General features: G+C 49.9%; 7 protein-coding genes across 7 annotated transcripts; 4 read left to right on the top strand and 3 right to left on the bottom strand.

Annotated features, from left to right (window-relative positions):
* Positions 1-269: 269 nt before the first annotated feature.
* On the top strand, positions 270-1,133 carry I303_103950 (uncharacterized protein; the record flags this gene model as incomplete). Its single annotated transcript, XM_018407281.1, has 1 exon — positions 270-1,133. The coding sequence occupies one exon, from the start codon at positions 270-272 to the stop codon at positions 1,131-1,133; it is 864 nt and encodes a 287-aa protein (XP_018264089.1).
* A 540-nt stretch (positions 1,134-1,673) lies between these two features.
* I303_103949 (uncharacterized protein) lies at positions 1,674-3,106 on the top strand (the record flags this gene model as incomplete). The annotated part of the gene is made up of 6 exons (XM_018407280.1): positions 1,674-1,712; positions 1,782-1,876; positions 1,945-1,967; positions 2,032-2,360; positions 2,492-2,746; positions 2,846-3,106. 6 exons carry the CDS (start codon positions 1,674-1,676, stop codon positions 3,104-3,106), a joined length of 1,002 nt encoding a protein of 333 aa, XP_018264088.1.
* Positions 3,107-3,276: 170 nt separating this feature from the next.
* Positions 3,277-5,010, bottom strand: I303_103948 (uncharacterized protein; the record flags this gene model as incomplete). The annotated part of the gene is made up of 5 exons (XM_018407279.1): positions 3,277-3,650; positions 3,738-3,843; positions 3,928-4,494; positions 4,575-4,717; positions 4,803-5,010. The coding sequence occupies 5 exons, from the start codon at positions 5,008-5,010 to the stop codon at positions 3,277-3,279; spliced, it is 1,398 nt and encodes a 465-aa protein (XP_018264087.1).
* A 250-nt stretch (positions 5,011-5,260) lies between these two features.
* Positions 5,261-9,953, top strand: I303_103947 (uncharacterized protein; the record flags this gene model as incomplete). Its single annotated transcript, XM_065968876.1, has 11 exons — positions 5,261-5,595; positions 5,710-5,972; positions 6,126-6,912; positions 6,966-7,338; positions 7,396-7,786; positions 7,851-8,077; positions 8,147-8,480; positions 8,536-8,710; positions 8,766-8,823; positions 8,888-9,080; positions 9,148-9,953. The coding sequence occupies 11 exons, from the start codon at positions 5,261-5,263 to the stop codon at positions 9,951-9,953; spliced, it is 3,942 nt and encodes a 1,313-aa protein (XP_065824948.1).
* A 1,842-nt stretch (positions 9,954-11,795) lies between these two features.
* I303_103946 (uncharacterized protein) lies at positions 11,796-12,215 on the bottom strand (the record flags this gene model as incomplete). The annotated part of the gene is made up of 1 exon (XM_018407277.1): positions 11,796-12,215. The coding sequence occupies one exon, from the start codon at positions 12,213-12,215 to the stop codon at positions 11,796-11,798; it is 420 nt and encodes a 139-aa protein (XP_018264085.1).
* A 71-nt stretch (positions 12,216-12,286) lies between these two features.
* I303_103945 (uncharacterized protein) lies at positions 12,287-14,521 on the bottom strand (the record flags this gene model as incomplete). The annotated part of the gene is made up of 2 exons (XM_018407276.2): positions 12,287-12,738; positions 13,474-14,521. The coding sequence occupies 2 exons, from the start codon at positions 14,519-14,521 to the stop codon at positions 12,287-12,289; spliced, it is 1,500 nt and encodes a 499-aa protein (XP_018264084.2).
* Positions 14,522-15,539: 1,018 nt separating this feature from the next.
* I303_103944 (uncharacterized protein) lies at positions 15,540-21,823 on the top strand (the record flags this gene model as incomplete). The annotated part of the gene is made up of 7 exons (XM_065968875.1): positions 15,540-15,660; positions 15,887-15,985; positions 16,047-16,160; positions 16,220-17,239; positions 17,297-20,969; positions 21,044-21,359; positions 21,458-21,823. The coding sequence occupies 7 exons, from the start codon at positions 15,540-15,542 to the stop codon at positions 21,821-21,823; spliced, it is 5,709 nt and encodes a 1,902-aa protein (XP_065824947.1).
* Between the last annotated feature and the right edge of the window lie 137 nt (positions 21,824-21,960).

Genomic DNA, 21,960 nt, shown 5'->3' with positions numbered 1-21,960 from the left:
TTCGTGATCAAAGGATCGGCGTGTGATTCTCGTCTCAAACACCGCATCCTTTCAACAGATACTCAAACATTACATTGCATCGCATTGCATCCGGTGTGGTCCTTGGTGAAGAGCCATGACGTGTTATAAAGCATTGGACAGCTAATCCGAAAGTCCCCTGTGCGCCATTGGTTCTTCCGTCCACCTCATTTTCACCACTCTTCAGTCCCCCATAAGACATCCGAGTCACCAAGTCCTGTCGCAATCTGATAACGATAACACCTATCAACATGCCTTCTGCCGATAGTACCGTTCATTCCTCCTCAAAATCGGACGGAGCGCTTTCTATGATGGCCTCATGGGCATCATCAGCAAGAGCAAGAAACAGCATCATCTGTCGCGAGGATACTGAGTCCCCTGACGATCCTGAAGAAGGCCATAGCTCCCTCTGTTTTTCCACCGACACGCAACAAAGCTCTGGAAGGAGATCCACCTCTAGTGCTGGGAACGGCTACAGTCGACCTGTTCCCACGATATATTATCTCGCACCATTCAGCAAGGAACAATTATCGCCATACCAGCCCCACCTGTCTTTCATGCTTAAGAGACAAGGACACGGCATCACGTCTCCTGCTTCATCGCACCAGGTCATAGAGTGCATGAAGATAATTGACGCTGTCCAATTCACCGTAGCCGACCGTAAAGCTGGCTCATCATTACCTACAGGAACAGGAACAACAAACCCTTCCTATGTCCCGCCAAAGCTGTACTGTTTCCCCTCGTCGGATGGATTCAGCCTTATCCCGTATCATTCAAACGCCACGAATCGTTCGACCATGAATCAGCTGAAGGGCGATGTCGAAGATACGCTGACCCGCCACAACAAGGCTGGATTCAGAGGTCACTTCGGCTCGAAAGCCCTGACTAAGTTGGCATTTTATGAAGCTTCTACAAGACGAATGGTCAATCTGCAGGTACATCAGGCTAGAACAGCTGCAGGTCTGCCTGAAGATGCCCCCGACTATGCAGTAGAATGGCGGGATGCGGAGTTTCGGGATGCGTTGGCTCAAGTGTATCCTCAAATCAAGGAGGGACGAAAGATGTTAAATGATGGGCTGTCGGTAGAGATGGTCCAGCTTTTGGAGGGCGATTGAGACGGTCCGTACTGGACGTTGATCTAGTTGATCCGCCGTGTATGGTAAAGGTCCGTTGCCGATGATTTTGGCAGGGAGGAAATATGTTGTACAGAACTACTCATGCATGTCAGATCCTCTGCTGAGGAAGCGCCCTTTTTCGATTGGATGTCTTGCGAAACTATCTGCTGGCTTGCGCTTGCGGTCATGGAGAGCGGACGGTCCTGTGAATCACCGCAATCTTGCCAGCGACCGCAATACAATCCGACTCGAAAGCGGAAGGGGAAACGTGCCACAATCCCAGGTTTAACCGTTTTGGCGAAGTTTGCTTATCTGCTTACGCTATCACCTCGTCGGTCCAGACCGAAACCCTCAGAGTGGAGGTCAAAACAGTCAGCAGTGAGTCAGTCACCTTATAAATAGCAAAGTGAGCAAGCACATCATATCTCGTCACTTAGTCAGTCTGACTTCTGATCATTCTTCATATGAAAGAGCCATCGCATGTCTCTTCTGCCAGGTCTATCCCATACACTCGTAAGAAACACTACATCCCTCCGCAAGATGTCTACTCAAATCCCCAAAACGATCAAAGCTATTCAAGTAAGTCTCGGTACTCGGTACATTCTCTTTCTCAACGCAACGCGAGCTGATGTTTGGGCATCGGACCAGGTCGATAAGGTCGGCGGGCCCGAAGTGAATGTACTGAGAGAGATACCTACACCTGTACCGAAAGATAATGAAGTCCTGATCAAGGTGCAATGGTCGTGAGTCTAGTCTCCCCAGTTGGGTGCAAAGAGGGATTGTGGCTGACGTCATTTACTCGCAAATGTAGGGGTGTCAACTACATCGATAATTGTGAGCTCTCTTCTCCTGCAGGTCTCCAGATGATCACCAGCTGATCCTTGAAGCGGCGCCTCAGACTTCCGATCCGGATTATATCCTGCCAAATTCCCATACACCGTAGGCCAAGATGCCGTCGGAACCCTCGTCTCTGCTCCCAGGGGATTCGCGATTAAAGAAGGCACAAGAGTATTCACTACTGCCGGCAACGCTTTTGCGGAATACCTCGTCGCTCCCACCGACAGAGTCGCTGTCTTGCCTGATGAAATCGATGCGAAGGACGGTGTCTCGATCGCTACGCAGGGATTGACCGCTCTGTACCTCCTCAAAGAGAGTTATGCGGTGAAGAAGGGTGATTGGGTGTTGAATCGGAGTGCAGCTGGTGGAGTTGGTTTGATCTTGACTCAGGTATGTCCAACCCTTACTTCGTGGCCGAACTCTTACTGTTTCATCCCCTCGGCGTGTTTTCCTTTTTCCAGCGGGTTGGCAAGTGGGACGCAATGCTGAGGAAGATCGATTTTTCTTGATATACCTCACAGATCGCCAAATACCTCGGAGTCAACGTCATCGCTACCGTCTCTTCAGCAGAAAAAGCAGAGATCGCTAAGAAGTCAGGCGCCGATCATGTACTTCTGTCAACTGATCCGTCCGAGACCAACGTGAAGAAAATCTTAGAGCTTACCGGCGGAGAAGGTGTTCATGCTGCGTACGACGGTGTAGGGAAAGATACGTTCGAGGAGAACTTCGAGGTCGTAAGGAGAAAGGGTACAATCGTTACTTATGGTAATGCTTCGGTGAGTGAAGCGAAGGACATTTACCCCTCAAATACGTTTTCGATGTACCATATACAGATAGATGCTAATAACACGATGGTGTGCTTTTTGTTTTGTTAGGGCGCTGTCCCTCCCTTCCCGGTATTGAAACTGTCGTCCAAGGCACTCAAGGTGACCCGTCCAACGCTGTTTGCAATCGTCAAGACCCAGGCAGAATGGGATGAGTACACCTCAGAATTGATCGATATCACCAAGAAGGCCAAGATCAATTATGCGGTGCATAAAGTGTACGGCTTCACCGCCGAGGACGTGGCTCAAGCGCAGAAGGACATACAAGGTAGAGGGACTGCCGGGAAATTGTTGATCAAGGTGTCTGAGTAGAGCGTGTAGTACGTACGGTCCTGTATGTACGTATGTACTGTGCAGCGAAGTCGATGGACCAGTGTGAGAAGTAAAACACGATAAAGAAATGCACGCTGCAGAGATATAGAATGCTATACATACGGTATATTTGGCAACCGCGCCGAGGAATACAGGTCATGCACGAAATACTACTGGATGAGATAAGTCACAAGGAAGCTGGCGGCACTCCCCCCTGCTAGACCAGCTACCAAGCAGAAACTGGCCAACGTACCAGCCACATCCCTCTCGTTGTCCTCTATACGCTTATTGAGCTCCGGAGAGGAAGCTACAATCATGCACATTGATCCGATATACCCGTTTGTCATTCCCAGTGAAAGTATAATCAAGAGATAGATCAAGTCAGAGTCGAATACCGGCGTTGTCGTCCTGGGAGTGGTGTTGCAGAGGAAAAGCAGGGGTATGAAGAGTGTTCGTGAGAGGGATAAGAGCAGAATTCTCGGTGGGGAGGTGGTGAATATTGCTTGGATCGAAGGGAGGTATGTCCGGCCGCAGTAGTCGCCGACTGTGCGGGGAAATCAGCTATGACGACAACCAAGGAGAGAAGAGAGCAGAGATAGCAGTAGGCGGGATGAAACGGAGGCGCACTTACTATTGAATAAGAGGAAGTGCAATGGGATGAACACGTCTGGTTGTAGCAATCTCGGAGTAGGGTTGTGAGTGGACAGGATCGTCGTGGTCACCGGAGGGAAGATTGACTGATGAGGACGAAGATTAGCAATCAGACGACAACAATTGAGATTTGCGTGGAATAAGCGGGCTAGAATGGATTGACCACCTACTAGAGTGACGACAAACACCCATGCCACGGCAATCATCAACAACAGATTCTTCTTGAACACCTTCTTGGTCAAGCCTTTCTTCTCTTCCTGGTCGTCTCCACTGTTCATATTTGAAGTAGTAATTATCGAGTATTGCGAATGACGCATCAAGAACCGATGAGCGATAAGACAGGCGATTGTACCAACCGACCCTAATGTCCATAACCCCACACCAGCCAAAGTCGAAGCTTTGGTCTCTCCGTTATCACCCTCAACAGGTATGTGTTTTGATCCGGCGGCGATGATGGCAAGTAATAGCTGGACAGACGATACGAGGACCGCAATTCCTCCTTGGCCAGACATGACAGCTAGGATCTCCTCTGAACCCCATAATGACGATAGAGCGAATACGCCGGATTGCAGGTAGGCTGTGGAAATGGATAATACGACAGTCGTAGCGATTATGACTGGGAATAGAGCGTTAGGTGATAGCGAAGGTAGTATGAGAGGAAGTAAGGGGAATGTGAGGATGAGTGAAGTGAGTAGTAGAAGGAGTAATGACCAGTGTATCCGTTTTGATGGTGAAGTCTGTGCGGTGGGGGGTTTTAGCGAACGTTTCAGGATAACAGGACGAAAGAGCACAAGGATATGGGCAGGGTTCTGCTCACTTTGCCGACGTTTCTCTGTGCCAGACCTAGGAAGAATAGGTTGCCGAAACAGTATGAGGAGGAGATATAGCTTGCCAAATTCGATTTGACGCTTGAGTCAGAGGGGAAGAATGTAGTCAACAAAGGGATAGTACATATCAAGGCTATGTCGGGTTGGGTGAAAAGGACGCCGGGATCAGCTTGCTGCTAGATGACTTGCTTCAGCATGGATTCTAGAGGACAACTCACCGTTCCAGCTCATCAGAACACCTGCTCCCAATACCCAGAAAGCAAGATACACTTTGGGTTCGTGCCGGACCTCTCCTTTTGGGTTCGCCCGCTCGTGTGTCGAGGAAGCTGAAGCGTCTTCACCGGCAGACAAGGGCTCATACTCGGCATTGACAACTCTGCTTTCTTCCGATGGCCCGGCTACCAGAGATCGCAATGCCCTAAGCATGTTGTTGTCTTGTGAGGATCTGCTGTGATGAGGTGGTGAAATGATGAAATGCTGCGCCAAATGAGACTGATCGGGCTATTCAGATCTAAACGCGACATCGAACTCGAACACTCACTCGCTCGTTTGATTCGGCTCATTTACCACCATTCTCCCTTTTTCATACTTGTAACTTGTATCACCTATTCATCTCGTATAATCACCTTTGCATCTTGTGCCATAGGATCTACGTATAGCTGGAGGTCTCAGCAATATGTCTGACTTCATAGTATCTCCTTCCGACCCGGAGGCCTCAACGGCTATCCCAATAGATCCATCGCTATTATCACCGCAAACTACCACTGCAGGGCCAATATCGCCCTCCGCGATTCCCGATAACTCAGATATCATGCTTCCCTCAAACGAAGCTGAGTCATCGACCCAGCCTCAATGGATCCCCACGTCGACCCTAGAGGCAGCTATGTCGACTATTGATAATCATGCCCACGTAGAAACGCCGGTCCCTTTTATTCCCAGTGCGGGTGTCAATGGACGGCGAGCCAGTACGAGCGGCGGCAAGGGGGTGAACGGCCAACATAGAAGCGTAGGGTGAGTCTCTCATGAATGTGGTATGATCTTTCACTGCTTGCTGCTCTGGCTGCCAGCTTCGTTTGCGCTTTTACCGTGAGGCCGTCTCAAGCTCATACCGACCATCTATGTCAGGCCCGAATTGATTCCACCCTCCAAATTGTCGCAAGCGTCAGGAGGTGCCTTCGTACCGACCGGTCAACCTCCCTACCAGCCACCAGAAGATATCATATATCCTCAAGACGGAATTCCGAATCCTTATTGGGGCGATATGTCCCCTCAGCCTATCATTGAGAACTTTCCCGCCAATTCACTATATCGACCGAAATTCTTGCCATCGGATATAGACGATAGGCTGGACAAGAGGAGTGTATGGATCGGCGTAGAAAAGGATTCTGGTCAGTCTTCTCGAGCAGTCTCGCTGTGGTTTCATCTTGGGACCAACATCCTATCTGCATCATCTGGCGCGACCCATGGCTCTAGCATACGAAAACGGATTTTCACGATGCTGCATAGGATCGAAGCTGACTTTCATTGCTCAACGATTGTAGCTCGAGCTGTGTACTTTCTCCCTCCGACATGTCAATGCTGCAAGAACCCTGCTGTTGCCCAACACTGCGATCGGGGTTGGCCCAATTGCGCTCGGTGTGTGGGAAGAGGTGTCGCTTGTATTCCTGGAAAAGCTTGGGGAATGATGCGACCTAAGGGTAAACGCCGGAACCTGAAAGCTGAAGCTGCGAAACCCAAAGCGTCTGACGACACTCCAGAGAACGCCGCTCCCGGTCCTTCAAAAGCCGCTCAGCGATCCACCCCATCATCGAACAAGGGCAAAGGAAAAGCATCAGCCCACACTTACATACCCCCACCACCCTTGCCTGCCTTGCCCAGCTTCGAACGTGATTCGGCGATCAATGGAGCCGAGACTGTTCCGAATTCTGATCAGAAAGGGCAAAAGAAGAGAAAGCTATCTATATCGGTGCAAGGGGATCCTAAGCGAGTACGCCGGAAATCCAATCGAGATTCTCTGGGTCCATTACCCCTTTCTACCGATCTGCCCCTATCGCGCGCCGATCAAGCGTACTTTGCAAGATTGGAAGAGAATGCTAAAAAGCCACCGCTGAGGGATATGTACGGACCATGTCCCGTTTGGGCAAAGACTCGGAAATCCTTACAGTCCGCCGCCGAGTATCTAAGAGACCCGAAAAGGACGGCAGGGGCTAGTGTAGAGATAGGTGCGGGCGGTTTAGCTAGGGGTGTCATACTGGAAGGGGAGGTGCCGGGTGCTCAAGGTATCTTTTGGGGCACAGGGAAGGATGCTGGGACGATCATCACTGCTATGTGAGTCACAGCGGGGGCTTTCACTGGCGTGTCTGGCTGACACATGACAACAGTGGCTCTTCCAGAGAACAGATAGCAGAAGGCAACGAGCCAGTACCGCAGCCCCGCATTGCAATTCCACCAGCCGAAAAGGAAAATACAGATCAATTTTCGCGTTCGACTTCCCCGCCATTGAATATCCTACCTTCAGTATTCACAACCCAGTCCGCCGGACCTGGCTCGACAGCATTAGATCCCAAGAATGACCAGAAGCCGGAGATCAAACGGGACAGATTGATAGAACAACCGGAAGTAGCTGCTTTGCTCATGGCTGTAAGAGCTCGTACTCCGGTGGCAGTAGCGGTAGCGCAAGACTACGCAGCTGTGCCATTCAAGGTGCCAAGACCGTTCATCATATTGGGCTGGTTGTGGATCACGGATGCCTGGGTATGTCAGCTCACGCATGCCTTGAAAATGCAAAGTAGCTGATCTGCAATCCATCAGCTCGAACCAGTAATGCCAGATTTGCGGCTCTTCTGTGCAGAACAAAGCTTACCTTCTGGACCACCGAACGAAGTTATCTGGAAATTTAGATTCGAATGGTGTACAGGTGGCACCCAGGATCTGCCGTGGTGGGACTCTGACCGGGAACCGAAACGACCGATAAATCCTGCCTCGGCTGCTGCTAGCGATCACGACTGGGCGTTAGTAGGGCAAGGCGAAGGATCAACGACTGTATCACTTCCTGTAACGGATACTCCCACGGACGCTAGTAAGGAGTATCAGCATAGCTGTGAGGCTTGTGGGTATACATCAGAAAGGGTGTATGCGACGGGAGACATCTGTCTGCATGAGGCTTGTGACTGGTTTTTCGGCGATGCTTCAAGCCAAACAAGTGAGTTTGAACCATTCCATGCCGATTTCTTGCACAGTAAGGGCTAATTCAACCGTCATTCTAGATCGGATTGGTCCCATAACGAATCAACCCGGTCCTGTCAGACCCAAAGTGCGGATACAGCCAGAGACCGTTGGATTGCGATTGCGTCCCCCTCAACCGACAGGTCTCAGTCACGATGTCACTCAGGCGCATGCTGGACGGGACTTTTGGCGAGGTTGGGTATGTGACAAGTGCGGTTTGGCTCAAGAACGGTACAAGTGGTCTGGGTGGAGCTGTGAAGCTTGTGGTGTGAGTCGTGTACAATCTGTGTATACTGTCTGTGTATATTGTCTCCACTTGCTGATGATCACCTCATAGCATACAATCCAGCCCTCACGGCGCATATATACGGCCGAAGACCTGCGTTCCCCTTCTCGACCGGTATGTACCTCCACGAGACAAGAGGACGGATACGCCTCTTTGCCTTTCAAAACCCAACGCTCATGGTCCCTTTTTCCGCACCATATAAAGGTCGTCAAGCATACACTTGATGCGGATCTATTCGGCGATCAAAGTCAAGTTCAGCATTCATTAGCGCATGCTGGGAATGGTGTGAACGAGATCGCGGACAGAGCACTTCGAGAATTACAAGTTCAAGGCGCAACAGAGCTCCCTCTACGGCGATACACGGCCAATAGCAATACCAGGAGACGTGAGTGTGCCCAATTATTCAAGAGCAACTTTCAGCTGACTTGCTCGTGCAAAAGCTGTGGAGCTAGCCTTGTCACCCTTTTACACCTATTTATGTGGACCTGATCCATCCTCTTTCGGGAATCTGCCCACATGCCGCTCGGTGCAATGGCAAGATGCTCCCTCAGTCTGCCTTGACATCATTGATCTCATCAATGCTCGAGCCGGCAACATGTTTCCCTCCCAGTCCGAGTAAGTCTGCTTGAATCGTGACCGACTTGAGTATTCAAGCTTACGAATGGCCCAGATTCGGAAGTCTCCTTATAGTCGCAAATCCTCCCAATCTCCCTGCGAGTCTGTGTCCCGTGAGTTCGCCTTTGCTCTCTGCCAGAACGTTATCATGCTGACGTTGCGGGGTGATATCTGCAGAAACTAAATCTCGAGCCGAACACATACATGGCGGTGCTCTTTCTCGGGTCTGATGCGACGATTCGCATACGGAACGGCACTTCGACCAGACATAAACAAGGAGAAGTTACAGCTCAACATGGTGATGTTATTGGCTTCAAAGCTGGCGAACGAGGTATCGAGGCATCTTTGCGGATGGATAACTTCGGATTCTGTGAGCTTCTGACGCGCCTCTCTTCTTGTCCCCGGGCAATGACGCTGACTTTGCTGGATAATGTTAGTCTGCATCGCTCGACACTCTCGAGTCAGCGACTCGATGCCACCTCAAACAGCCACATCGGATTCACACTTCTCCATAGACAGCTTCGCACCGCATCTGCGTGCGGGCAGTGACTATCAACCCTCATCTTCCGTTGAACCACTATCAGCCACCTTCCCTCCTGTGATCAATCAGGATAACGATTTATCCGCTCAGTCTGTACCTATCACCCCTCTTTTCGCACCTAAGAAAGCCCAATCACGTTCTAAATCCACTACTGTGCCCAAAATCGTCAAATTGGCTAAGATGTCTTTGGAGAATTGGTATATCGGAGCATACGCTTTGAGCACAAACCAATGTTTACGGATCTTACGCCCCTATCGGCCTGAAACCTCCGATGACATTCAGCAAGAAACACTCGATACGGGGAAGGTTGCGAATTCCTACGATAATGTGATCATGCTTGATCAGGAAGAGGAAGAATTCATCCAGATTGACCCGGTGCCTCTATCGCCTTTACCGGGATATGATGATCTGTTCCCTGAACCTGAACCTGAGCCTGAACTCCTACCACCGAGTAAGAAGAATACTCCAGCGGGTAAAAAGGGAAAATCGGCTGCTGCGTCTGAGGCCATTCCGAAAGCTACCGCAACAATGACTCCGACTGGTACTAGTGGGAAGAAGAGGAAAGGCCCAAGGATCAGTACTAGTGCCACTCCAGCCGGAAGTGTTATAGATCCGGAAGAGAGAACGCCCAGTTCGAAAGGCACGCCGAGCTCAAGGGGAGGGAGAAAGAAGGCGGCAAAGGGTAGGAAATCTCTGGCATGACGATGATCGATCGATGATCGGGAAGGCACAATCTTGTGATATGCATTTTGACGTAGAACCAATAGCCACCGATGATCACGCCGTAGCTTGATCGTTGTCGACAGTTTATCACTTGAGGTAGACAGGCTTATTAGAGCATTGTGAATGCGGGGCAGTGGGGATGGAAATGCCCGGACCGTTGGCGTGATCCTGTGTTACAACGCCAGATCGATGTGTCCCACAATGACCTCTTCGTACAATCAGGCACTCAGGATAGGGACATGCAGTCTATTCTCGGCCCCATCGCTGGTATCATCACGAGACACGGCGGCCGAACAACGGAGACCTCACGAATGGCATGCCCGCGCGCGAACGCTATGAGGTGTCTGATCAACCGGTCTTCAGGTCTTTCCCTACTACAGTATCAATGTCCATGCAAGGGGAGCAGTGGCAGTTGTGGCGCTGGTGGCAGTGAGCGATGCCAATGTCAATGCCAATGCACCGCCTGAAACCTCTGGTCTCAGTGATGAGGAGGCATACAGATGCATGCTTGCGGCACGTAATGAACATGTCGACAAAGGATACAATGTACTGCACAGCTGCGTGAGACATTCACATGAAAGGGCTGCTGTCTGGTCGGGGGGATACAGAACGTATTGTGATGCTCATTCGTGCTTCGTGCTGTCTCACCTCTTTAGTAACGTCATTGAGCTCGATATTCCAATGCCGACTGACAAAGGAGCTTCTGACCGACTCGGAACGATAATCACTGGTGAGTGCGTCATCATGGGTGTGCATTGAGCGCATTGATGATCTTGTCGTACAAGAACGGTGCGTTACAGTATTGCCAAAATCAGTCCGTTTTTCTTTTCGCCAACCCTCACATTCAGCTATAAGTCTTGCCAGAATGTCTGAGTAAATCAAGCCGGAAGAATCGACAAGGACAACAAATGATGGATCCAGAAGGAGGTACTGGAGATGGAGGACACCCTTGAGATCGATCTTCGGCACATCCAACCGGTCCACCATGAGAGAAGGCACCCGGTCAAGTGGACCAAGTGGCAAGAGACTCGGTTCTCGTGGGGGATCTCGCGCCTTCAGCGAGACCCTTGACCTGCCAAGATACAGCACTATGGAGGAAGCCCGTTTCGACCTCGATGAACGACATGGAGGCGGACTCACAAAGCTTCGACGCGGCGATTACGAAGCGAAATCTTACTTATTTGTACTTCCCTCACTTGACCAGTGAGTCCGGATCGCCTAGCAAGTGTGGTCCTTCTGGTGTGTTTGCTCACTCTGTGTATGCGTACACCCTACGCAGAACCTATCATCAGCACCTGTATGTGCCCTCGAAGGATATGTCGATCGATCTTGGTCCGATCACTGTCCAGACATTGCTCGAGGAGACGCAAAGAGGTTCGGCGCGCACGAGAACACGCTCGATCTGGAGATGATCAGTCTTCACATGTATTTTCATGGGTCAGCGTTCACCCCTGATGAGAAGAGGAACGCTAATGTCGCTTACATAGTGCGAAGTCGCTGGTCAGGAGGTGTACCTGGGACGCGGATTGGATATGCGGTAGTGTCAGGGGTGTATATTGGGCTGGATTATAAGGTCTACCTTGCCCCAATTTTTTTTGGACACAAGATTTATGAGGGTCTGGGCGAGATCCATCAAGCCTTGCCAGATTATCGGACTGATTTTAGCCGGGTCCAATGCTCCTATGTAGATATCGATGACGCAAAGGTGAAATGCATGACTTGCATCTCTTTCTCACGTCTCACGTTTCACGGGAATATCGTATCTACTACTACAAGCATGACTCTGAACGGCAGTCGGAGGAAGTACCAGGATCTGGACGACTAGTGACTTTGCAGAGTCCCATGATTCACCTCATTTGTCTCTTTCTGCTGGACTTTTGCCGCTCGACGCTCTTTCCCACTTGTCAGGTACAAACTCGCCCTCATCTCCAATAACGGATCATCCGAAGGCTCGATCCCTTTGACTCGGGGGATCGGATCAAAGATGATATACTGATTCTTCTCCAATTGATCTTCTTCTACTTCGTCTAATCTGATACTACCCATCTCCACCAATTTTCTGGTGTTGGGCCATTGTTTCGTGACATCATTCGTTGTGTCACCTTTATCCGGTTCCCCAATCTGAGCGAAAAGCTTCATCTTCACTCCACCTTGACTCTGACTTTGGCTTTGGCTTCGCTTGACACTCTCCTCTATCTTGTCGAAATGATAATTCACGCCATTTTGACTCATCGCTTTCATTTCTTCTTCACTCAAAAACTCCTCTTCCCCATCCTAGGAGCTTGATCCAGCTGGGTGAATTTCCCATCTGATCACCGTCTCCTCCCCATCTTGATCTTTAAGGTAAAAGCATTCAACCCAAAATACTTCTGAGTTTCAAAACCCCTTGGAAAAGGTTTAGCCGCCTCTACGAACCTTTTCGCACTTTCATGAGTATTCAAAAAATTGCCGATGGATTCTGATCCTCCTCCGATAGCTTGTAACATCTCCAAGAATTCTTCGCCCGTCCGAACGGGGAAATGGGGTGTCGAATGTGCGATTAGATCTGTATGACTCCGTTCGCCTAGCATGAAGCGGATTGCGACCCCGCGAGGATTGGAGTCGGGGTCTGTATCGGGTATTTGGGGGATTCCGGTACTGTCTGAGAACCTGACTAAGATCGGAGTAGAAACAGAGTCATTCTGGAAGTGAGGGGCTGTAGTTAGGGTTTGGGCGATGGGTGTTGGGGTGAAGATACCGCTCAAAAGGATTCCTTTGGCGTGAGCTATTAGATACACAATAGAATCCGAGTCCCGAAGAGTTTCATTAGCTCGATGCTCGATTAATGAACGGTAGATGCGGAGCTTAGAGTGAGTAGGGAGCAGCGGACTTGCCTGGTCTGTAGCCTGGTGGAGTGTGGAAAGGCCCTTTGACGGTCTCTACGAGATGGGTACTGTTGCGACGACAGACGAATCGGTGGACTGAGGCATGTTGAAAATGCTATTCGAGAATGGATCAGAGGTTGACGAGTGAGAATATATGAATGAGCAAGACGAGAGTAATGCATATGAAGAAGAGTATATAGCAAATGAAAGCGTTTTGATAGGCCACAAAGTCATGCAGCGATTTGAAAGGCGAAACGGTCATCCGGCGTTGTCAAGGTGGGTGTGTGAGTAAGTGTGGGAACGGGAAGGAAGCGGCTTGCGAAGCCATGTTGTGTGAAGCCATACGTACCGCTTTTACGACAAGGACATGGCAAGATAAGAAACAACTTCAGACGGCTATTTGAGGTAAGGCTTGCATTTCTTAGATTATCCACACTGCAGATCTTATCCTTGATTATAAAGCTATAAAAGGTATATGGGACATATGAGCGGATGATTGGCAAAAACCCTCGATTGAGACATTCACAGTAGACGATCGTTCACGGTTCTGAAACGATAGGAAAGCACCCTATCAGCATTTGCGGTTCAAGACTGACTTGACTTCGCTCCACATCCATTGTGTAAGCAGCACTCACCGTAGCGTGCAAAAGGATGTCTTTCATTCAAAGGCAACACCGATACCCTCTCGTCTCTGCCTGTGTTACGATCACGGTTCTTCTTCTTTACAGATTTCGCAGGCGACCTCGTCCCATTCCTCCGTCTCGCGTCGTGGGCAATATCAGCCTCAGATTCTGGCGAACTGCTTCTTCGAGTCTTGACCACCCGATTCATCTTTAAATTGTCCTTTTCTTCGACCTTCGCACTCCTACCTTTCCCAGTCGCGGTTACGTCACTCTGCCAATCACTTATCCGCCTCTGTACGCCCATCTCGATCTCATGGATGTACGGCCTCAACTCCTTGGCCCAACTCAGAAACTCCTCCTTCTGAATGCCCATCAAAATCTTCAACGCTTTCTTATTCGCCTTTTTACCTTCTTCTATCTTCCCCTCGTACTCCCTTTGCAACCTCTTGTTTTCCTCTTTCAGCCTTGCCGAGAGAGCTTTTTCCTCCACAAGCTCAGCTTTCACCCTCTCAAATTCTCTCATCTCCCTCTTGTGGTCCGCTATAAGATTATCGATCGTCTCGATGTCCTGTGCTGATCGTCTGCGATCGTTGAGATTGCGCTCGGAGATACTGTGCTTCAAGCGGGAGAGCTCGTTATCCACCCCAAGCAATTTGGGCGGTACTTTAGGTCTGTCTGCTTCGTGTCTACAATCGACATTGTCATTGGTGCTGTTATTGAAGTTGCGACTTCGTGCAATTCGTCCACTTTGTCCACCTCGCTCTTCAGGCATAGGTATGACTGGACCATCTGTCTCTATCTCGGTCTCGGTGGTTAAAGGTGTCGAGGCGTCCAAAGTCGGGAACAGGTCAGCGAAGAGACCGTCAAATATCTTGTGGCGTTCCGGTAAAGCTGAAGTAGATCGAGAGAGGTGAGAAGGATGAGGCGGGGATGTAGTATGATGGAAGGGGCGAAGGCATTTCGGCGTGATGGTTCTGAGTTCTAGACGTTTGGGTGATGAGGATACTGTACGGCGATGTGCCTTGTATATGATCGAAAGACTCGATGGTGCTCGCCACATCCACGAAGGGATTGCTACGATCCTTCAGTAGATTTACAGCAATTACTCAAATGATTTAGCAGATTCCGATATCCAATTATCATGTTGAAAGAGCTCGAGTTAGGTTTGTTGACACATGGTTTCAGTCTCGCTTTGGCCTCTTGACTTAGGGCAGACAGAGCGCTTGGACTCGCACTCTAGCAACCTCAAGTTCCTGACTCGCACAGACATATATTCAGTGAGCCTCTGTCATAAGTTGGTGAGCAGGTATATCAAGTCGTGGCATCGTCAAAGGGGTCAGCAGCCCTGGTGAGGAAGCAAGTGGTGCACGATAGTAGAATCCCAGTCAAGTGAAGACTACAAGGGGACGTAAGTGAGCTCAAGCTGAAGATGGCTCGAACTGCATGTTTATACTGTACATCGATTTAACGCTCAATCAGCTGATTGTGGAAAGACCCTCTTCTTGACTCCCAAAAGCTTATAGAAGTTCTGCAACTCATCCGTAAGCGAGAGAGACATACCTCAAAGACTGATTTGCTCTGAGTCATGCACCTCACCATGACTTGACAGTGTGATAGGGCTTTGTGCTTTGTGCTTTGTGCGTGCTTCAAGGAGACGTGAAGCTGGAAGTCGCCGCGCCACACGTATCGAGTGTATTACACGGTGTGACCCACTTAAACTATAATCCCGAATAACGCCGTGACTGAATTGAGCTGAGCTTGACCACGCGTTTGGTTTGGGATGTGCTTCTTCAGATCTTGTGCTCGAGTGCGTATAACCTTGAACACTTACTGCCTTTCCGTCGTCTTCACACTTCAGTCATCCTTCTCGCCACCCTACTTAATCCTCATTCATCCTTCACTGCCGACTGCAGCTGACGATTCACCGTCGAAGCGCACGCCTGGACAGCCTTTTCAGCTAATCTCGCGATTTGAACGGTCTTCGGTTTGATTGCTTCGAAAATTAGATTGATAGATTGGTGAAGTGGATATCATAGGATAGAAATCAGCTAGAAAGAGGGCATAGGGATCTAGGCAAGATGTTTGGAGGAACTTCATCATGGGGTCAAAATAATAATAATCAGCAGAATCAGCAGCAGGGAGGAGGACTGTTTGGGAATACTAGTACTGGATTCGGACAGCAACAACAAAATACAGGTGGTGAGCAGTTTTGTATTCACGTCCTGCAAGGTCAGCTATCGGTCGAGATACCGTTGCAAGGAGGTAATGAGAGGACACGAGCGGCTTCACGGGACATCTGTGATGTTTGCCGTGTACCCATTACATCGGACAGGAATAAGGGCATCTAGAACGTCTGAAGTAGTGCCGGCGCATTGGGCATAAATCGATGGCGACGGAAGAATGCTGATGTGAATCCGACATATAGGATTCGGACAGTCTAGCTCGGGAGGATTCGGTCAACCTGCTCAACAGAACACTGGAGGCGGTCTATTCGGTGGAGGATCAACCGGAACATCAACATTCGGTAAGTAGTTTTCTACCTTAAACCGAGGGGCATACAAGCTTATATCATTATGACCTGGTAGGCGGCTTTGGCGCAAATACACAGCAGAATCAGCAACAAAGCAATGCCTTTGGAGCATCTAGACCCACATTCGGAGCTTCTGGATCCACTTTCGGTCAGCCACAGCAACAGAACAGTAAGTCCTGTCACCCTTTTTATCCATCAACGGTATTTAGCTTAGTCGGCATTCCACAGCGGGCGGTGGCCTTTTCGGCAGTTCAAGTACTGGTGGCGGGTTTGGGTCTACGCAACCTGCTTCTGGAGGTCTTTTCGGTGCCAAGCCAGCTACAACATCAACTTTCGGTGCTAGTCCAAGTACCGGTTTGTTCGGCGCCAAACCAACTACCACGTTTGGCGCGTCCCCAGTCGGTCAAGATGTTCTGAAAGGACCTAACGAACTCCAGAACTACCGTGCAGATGCACCACCTCCGCCACCTCCCGCTCAAGGCACTGCTTCCCCGGCGTACTTCCCGACATGGCAGGGTGATCCCTCGTCCACCACAGGGGCAAAAGAAGGACCACCTCACTTGTTCCACTCGATAACGGGTATGATGCCGTACAGAGGAGTCTCGTGGGAAGAGCTTAGAGCGCTGGATTATCAACAGAACAGGAAAGAACCCACCCAACAGCCAGCTAACACTTTTGGCGCGTCTACAGGAGGATTTGGACAGCCGGCTTCGACTGGATTTGGTCAACCTCAACAGCAAACCTCGACTTTCGGAGCCAAGCCCGCTGGAGGATTGTTTGGCAGTACAGGATCTACTTTTGGGTCGACATCAAACACCTTCGGATCAACACCCGCAACCAATACTGGAGGTCTGTTTGGTCAGCAACAGCCCCAACAACAACAAAACCCTCCATTCGGTCAAAGCCATACTGGTAGCACAGGTGGATTGTTCGGTCAACCTGCGCAAAATCAGACCAACACCTCTGGTGGCTTGTTTGGCAACACGTCCAATATTTTTGGTCAGAACAATCAACAACAGCAACCAGCTAGCACCAGTACGTTCGGGTCATTTGGCCAGAACAAGCCTGCCTTCGGAGCGACAGGGACTGGAGGCTTTGGCTCTACGCCTAATACCGGAACCAATACTTTTGGGCAAACTAGTAATACTGGAACCGGTGGATTTGGTGGATTCGGACAAAATCAGCAGAACCAACAGCAGCAACAACCTGCTAGTGGAGGTCTGTTTGGAGGTGGAGGAAACACATTTGGTGAGTAGCATATTTCCGATAATCTTCTCATAATTCGCTAAGCGTTTCAAGTTGTAGGCTCGAACACTCAGCAACCACAACAGAATACCGGCGGACTTTTTGGACAGACGGCTCAGCAACAGCCGGCTGCAGGTGGATTTGGAGCACCCAAGCCTGCGGGAGGCTTATTCGGGAACACCACCACTCCAGCTGCTCCTACCAGCACTTTCGGGGGTTTCGGTCAGACCTCTACGACCCAGCCAGCCAGTGGTGGTTTGTTCGGTAATACCAACACATCAACACCCGGCACATCACTGTTCGGTCAACCCGCTCAAGCACAAAATACGCAACAGCCGGCTTCAACTGGCTTGTTCGGAAACACTGGCTCTACTGGCGGCCTCTTTGGTGCCAAACCCGCGACTACAACTCCTTCGACCGGAGGGTTGTTTGGGCAATCTCAGCCTGCTCAGCAGCCTGCGCAGAGTGGGGGATTGTTCGGTAACACGGGCTCAACGGGCACCGGTCTTTTTGGCATCACCAACAATACTTTAGGCCAACAGAATCAACAACAGAATAATTCTCTCGCCAAACCTGCAGGAGGGTTGTTCGGCAGTAGTGGTGGGCTGTTTGGGCAACAAAACCAACAGCAACAACCTGCTCAGACTGGTACAAGCGGAGGTTTGTTCGGTAATCTCGGTCAATCGCAACCCGCTACAACCGGTCTGTTTGGCAGTACCACTCAGCAACCTGCTCAACAGTCAAATCTGGGAGGCAGTATCTTCGGTGGACTAGGACAATCTACCATGCAGCAACCACAGCAGCAACAACCCTCACTCACTGCTTCCATCGACCAAAACCCTTATGGAAACAATCAACTCTTCCAATATACGGGACAAAAGCTCGAGTACGGCTCTCAGACAAAAAAGCCTGCTCTGCCTCCCCTCACTGCCTCCTCTTATCGACTCACGCCCAGCACGAAAGGCAAGATCAACAAGCTTCGAGGGTTCGCATCTCCCATCGCCGGCTCACAAAGTCCCGGTCGATCTGGCACTCCTCTTGGATCAGTCAGCTCGCCCGGCAGATCAAGTATACTCAATTCGCCTGCCGCCCCAGACCGGTATAAAGGTCTCACGGACACCGCTCTCACACCCAACGCGTTTGTGCCCAGACCTAGCATCAAGAAGTTGACCGTCACACCCAAAGTTCTCAATGTTAACGGCAGTGGAGATCAGCTTGAATCCGTATTGGGCAAATCAGCACTGAGAGGATCAACTGGCAGTCTCGCCCAACCCACTCCTGAGAGAGGCTCGATCGCCCCTGGCAGCCCAGCCACTTTGCTCTTCAATCCGCCAACTGCGAACGGCAACTCCGACTCGCCATTGCGGAGGAATGCTCCCCTTTCTGACTCTTCTCGGGTATCAGGATCGGAGAAAGCGCCCAAGAAGGGAGAATACTGGTGCAAACCCAAATTCGAGAAATTGCGACAGCTCAGCAAAAATGAGTTATCCGAATTACATAATTTCACGGCTGGACGAAGAGGTTATGGGGAAGTCATATTCCTTGAACCCGTTGATCTCACCCTCGCCCCGCTCGACGATCTGTTGGGTACGATCATAGTCTTTGATCAATCTGAGCTGTCAGTTTACCCCGATGACTACCCTGCGAAAGCACCTCAGGGTCAAGGTCTGAACGTACCAGCCAGAATTACTTTGGAAAACGTCTTTGCTCACGATAAAGCTACCAAAGAACCCATCAAGGACTCGTCCGATCATAGATATACTCGATTCGTGAAAAGAGTCAAGAACATCCCGAATACTGAGTTTGTCAGCTATACAGACGATGGTATATGGTCCTTCAAAGTGGAACATTTCAGTAGATACGGTATCGATGAGGACAGCGAAGATGATGAAGAGTCTCAGCCGGCGACCAAGAAACGAGCGCCCGCCCCGCCAGCTTCCGATCGTACCGGCACCGAGACCGACGAAGATGTGGATGAGGATGAAGACATGTTACCACCGACAAAAGGTTTGCGGGATGTTTCTGAAGGCGAACATGACTCTGGCATAGATGAAGACTCCTTTAACGTCGACGAAGAAGACTCCTTGGAGGTAGGCGAGACCTTTGAGATTGACGAAGAGGAGTATGTCTCGGAAAATTTACCTACTTGGGATCAACCTATCAAGCAAAAAATTGGAGTCGAAGGCATGAGAAAGCTCAGAGAAATGCAATCTTCGTTCTTCTCTGCTCCCAGGTCCACTACTCAAACCAACTTGAATGGGAAAAGGGATCTGAAAGCTAGAAACAAAGATTCGTTTTTTGGTGAAGCCGGGGAGGAGACCGAGTCGCTTGATCAGAGGGCTGTCAAGCGCACCTCCTTCGGCGAACACAAAATCAGCCCACCCAAACTTCGACAACCCAGGAAATACGCCCGTGTAGCCGAAGCGCAAAGTATCGCCCAGACCAAAGAAGGAATCAGCATCGACGCTGGATTAGCGTTAGGAAGGTCTTTCAGATGTTCTTGGGGTCCAAATGGACAACTCGTTCATTCTGGCACAATCTGCGCTCCTGCTTCGACTGTATCGTCCGAGTCTGACGCCGTTTTACGAATAGCGAAAGTGAATATACTATCCGAAGATAGCACGGCCGAAAACAACAAAGCGAAACGATTACTCGACCTGCATCTCGACAAGACCCTGATCGAGACTCTCGACGGAGTTCCTTATGCCGCTATTGACACTCAAATCCGGTTCCGGGATTACGCCTCCCGCTTCGATGCCGGCGATCGGTCCCATGAAGCTAGCGTGTTCCGACTTGGTGTAGCTTTATTCGATGAGCTCGATCTGAAACTCCCTTCTGAATCTTCTGAAGAATTAGTGGAACGAATAGCATCTATCCGACGGAAGTTAGCATTGTCAAAATGGCTTGAAGATGCTGTCTCACCCTCAGTCGATTCTGATCTAATCAAGAATGGAGACAATCGACCTGCGAAAGTGTTCACATACCTGAGTGGGCATCAAGTAGAACGGGCTGTTCAATCTGCCCTCGATGGTGGAGATATGCGATTGGCCACCCTAATCTCGCAAGCTGGTGGCGAGGAAATTTTCAGGGAAGAATTGATGAAACAATTAGAGGATTGGAACAAGTACAAAGCCAATCCGCTCATAGCGAAGGGATACAGGAAATTGTATGCCCTCTTAGCTGGGATCACGGATATTTCTCTTGGAGATCGTTCGAAAGGCTCAGATGGGTGTCCTGATGTTCTCATTGCGGAAGGACTAGATTGGAAGCGTGCTTTAGGCTCACATATGTGGTATGGCAATCGCTTCGAAGATTCAATCAGCGATGTCATCTCCATATACTCCGCCGCTCTCGAGTCTCAACATCCTCCTGCAAGACCTCTACCACCGTACCTCGAAACCCCCTCTACCGGTGGCAAAAAATGGAACTCGACTCATGAGCCGACAGACATCGTGTACAACCTCATCAAACTGTACTCAGATGTGACTATCTCCTTAGATCAAGTCCTTCGCGCCAGGGACTCTTCACCCTCACCGTATGATGTCAGACTATCATGGCATCTCTATATCCTGTTATCGCGCGTGTTGGAGAAACGGGATTTCGAAGATCGCGAAGAAGATGGATATTCTTCCACGGCGGATAGGTTGACTCAATCCTATGCGTATCAATTGGAAGTCAGTGGAGAATGGACTAAAGCTGCTTTCCTTCTTTTACACTTGGAAACTCCTGAAGGGTGAGTTTGATTTTATATGATCTGCAAGCAAATCCCTGTACTCAAGCTGATATTCTGATTCTCGAATATCGAAGACGCGAAAAATCGCTTCGGACCTTGCTTTTCAGGCATCCCGCTCCTACTTCCGAAGAAGAGCGTTTCCTCACTCGCGATCTCAAGATCCCGGTCGAATGGATCCATGAATCTCGAGCTGCAGCTCTATCTTCCTCTGGCGATGCTTGGGGCGAATACCATGCTCTGCTCAAAGCTAAACTGTGGGACAAAGCGCACAGGATCCTCGTGTCTAAGCTCGCGCCTGAAGCGGTCCTTCGGGATGATAAAGCTTTATTGAGACGGCTGTGTCAGGGTTTGGAAGGGAAAGGTGCAGATGGTTGGGAGTTTGGCGGAAAGGTGAGTTTTTTCAGTGATGAGACTGAGTTTGAGTATTACTAGACACACATCAAATGGCGAAGCTGATTGATGGTATCATGATTGATGAAAACATGTAGCTATTCCTCGATTGGGCAGATTTGACTTCGGACACTGGCACACTCTTAACTTCAGTCCTTCAAGCTGGACCTCATCCTGATCCGCGCGAATCGTCTACTCTGACCGAGCACTCAAGAAATCTCCCAAGAGTCTTGCAACTCCTCCCTGCCCTATTCCCGGATAAAGATGACCTCCAACAAGTCGCTGGACTATCCGAGATGCTCTCGCCTCTATACCAATTGGCCAGTGCCCTGCATAATGCGGGCTATATAGCTTCACAACCTGTTTCCAAGTTTTTAGTCGATGAAGATAGATTGGATCTGTTGCAGGATAGTGCGTTTGAGAGGTTCAATAGAGCTTTGGAGGGGTTGCCTTCTGCTGCTTAAAGGTGCAGATTCTGAGGCATGTGTTCTTTACATTTTATATTTTCAGTGGGAGCGGGGGAAGTTGAAGGCGAAGATGCGAATTTTCCTTGATTCAAGAATGTCTTGTAGTTCATTCGTTCATTTAAATAGATAATGAG

This window comes from Kwoniella dejecticola, chromosome 4 (assembly GCF_000512565.2).
Source record: "Kwoniella dejecticola CBS 10117 chromosome 4, complete sequence".
Lineage (NCBI taxonomy): Eukaryota > Fungi > Basidiomycota > Tremellomycetes > Tremellales > Cryptococcaceae > Kwoniella > Kwoniella dejecticola.
The sequence above is the reverse complement of the archived record's forward strand: the minus strand, read 5'-3'. Positions and strand labels throughout refer to the sequence as shown.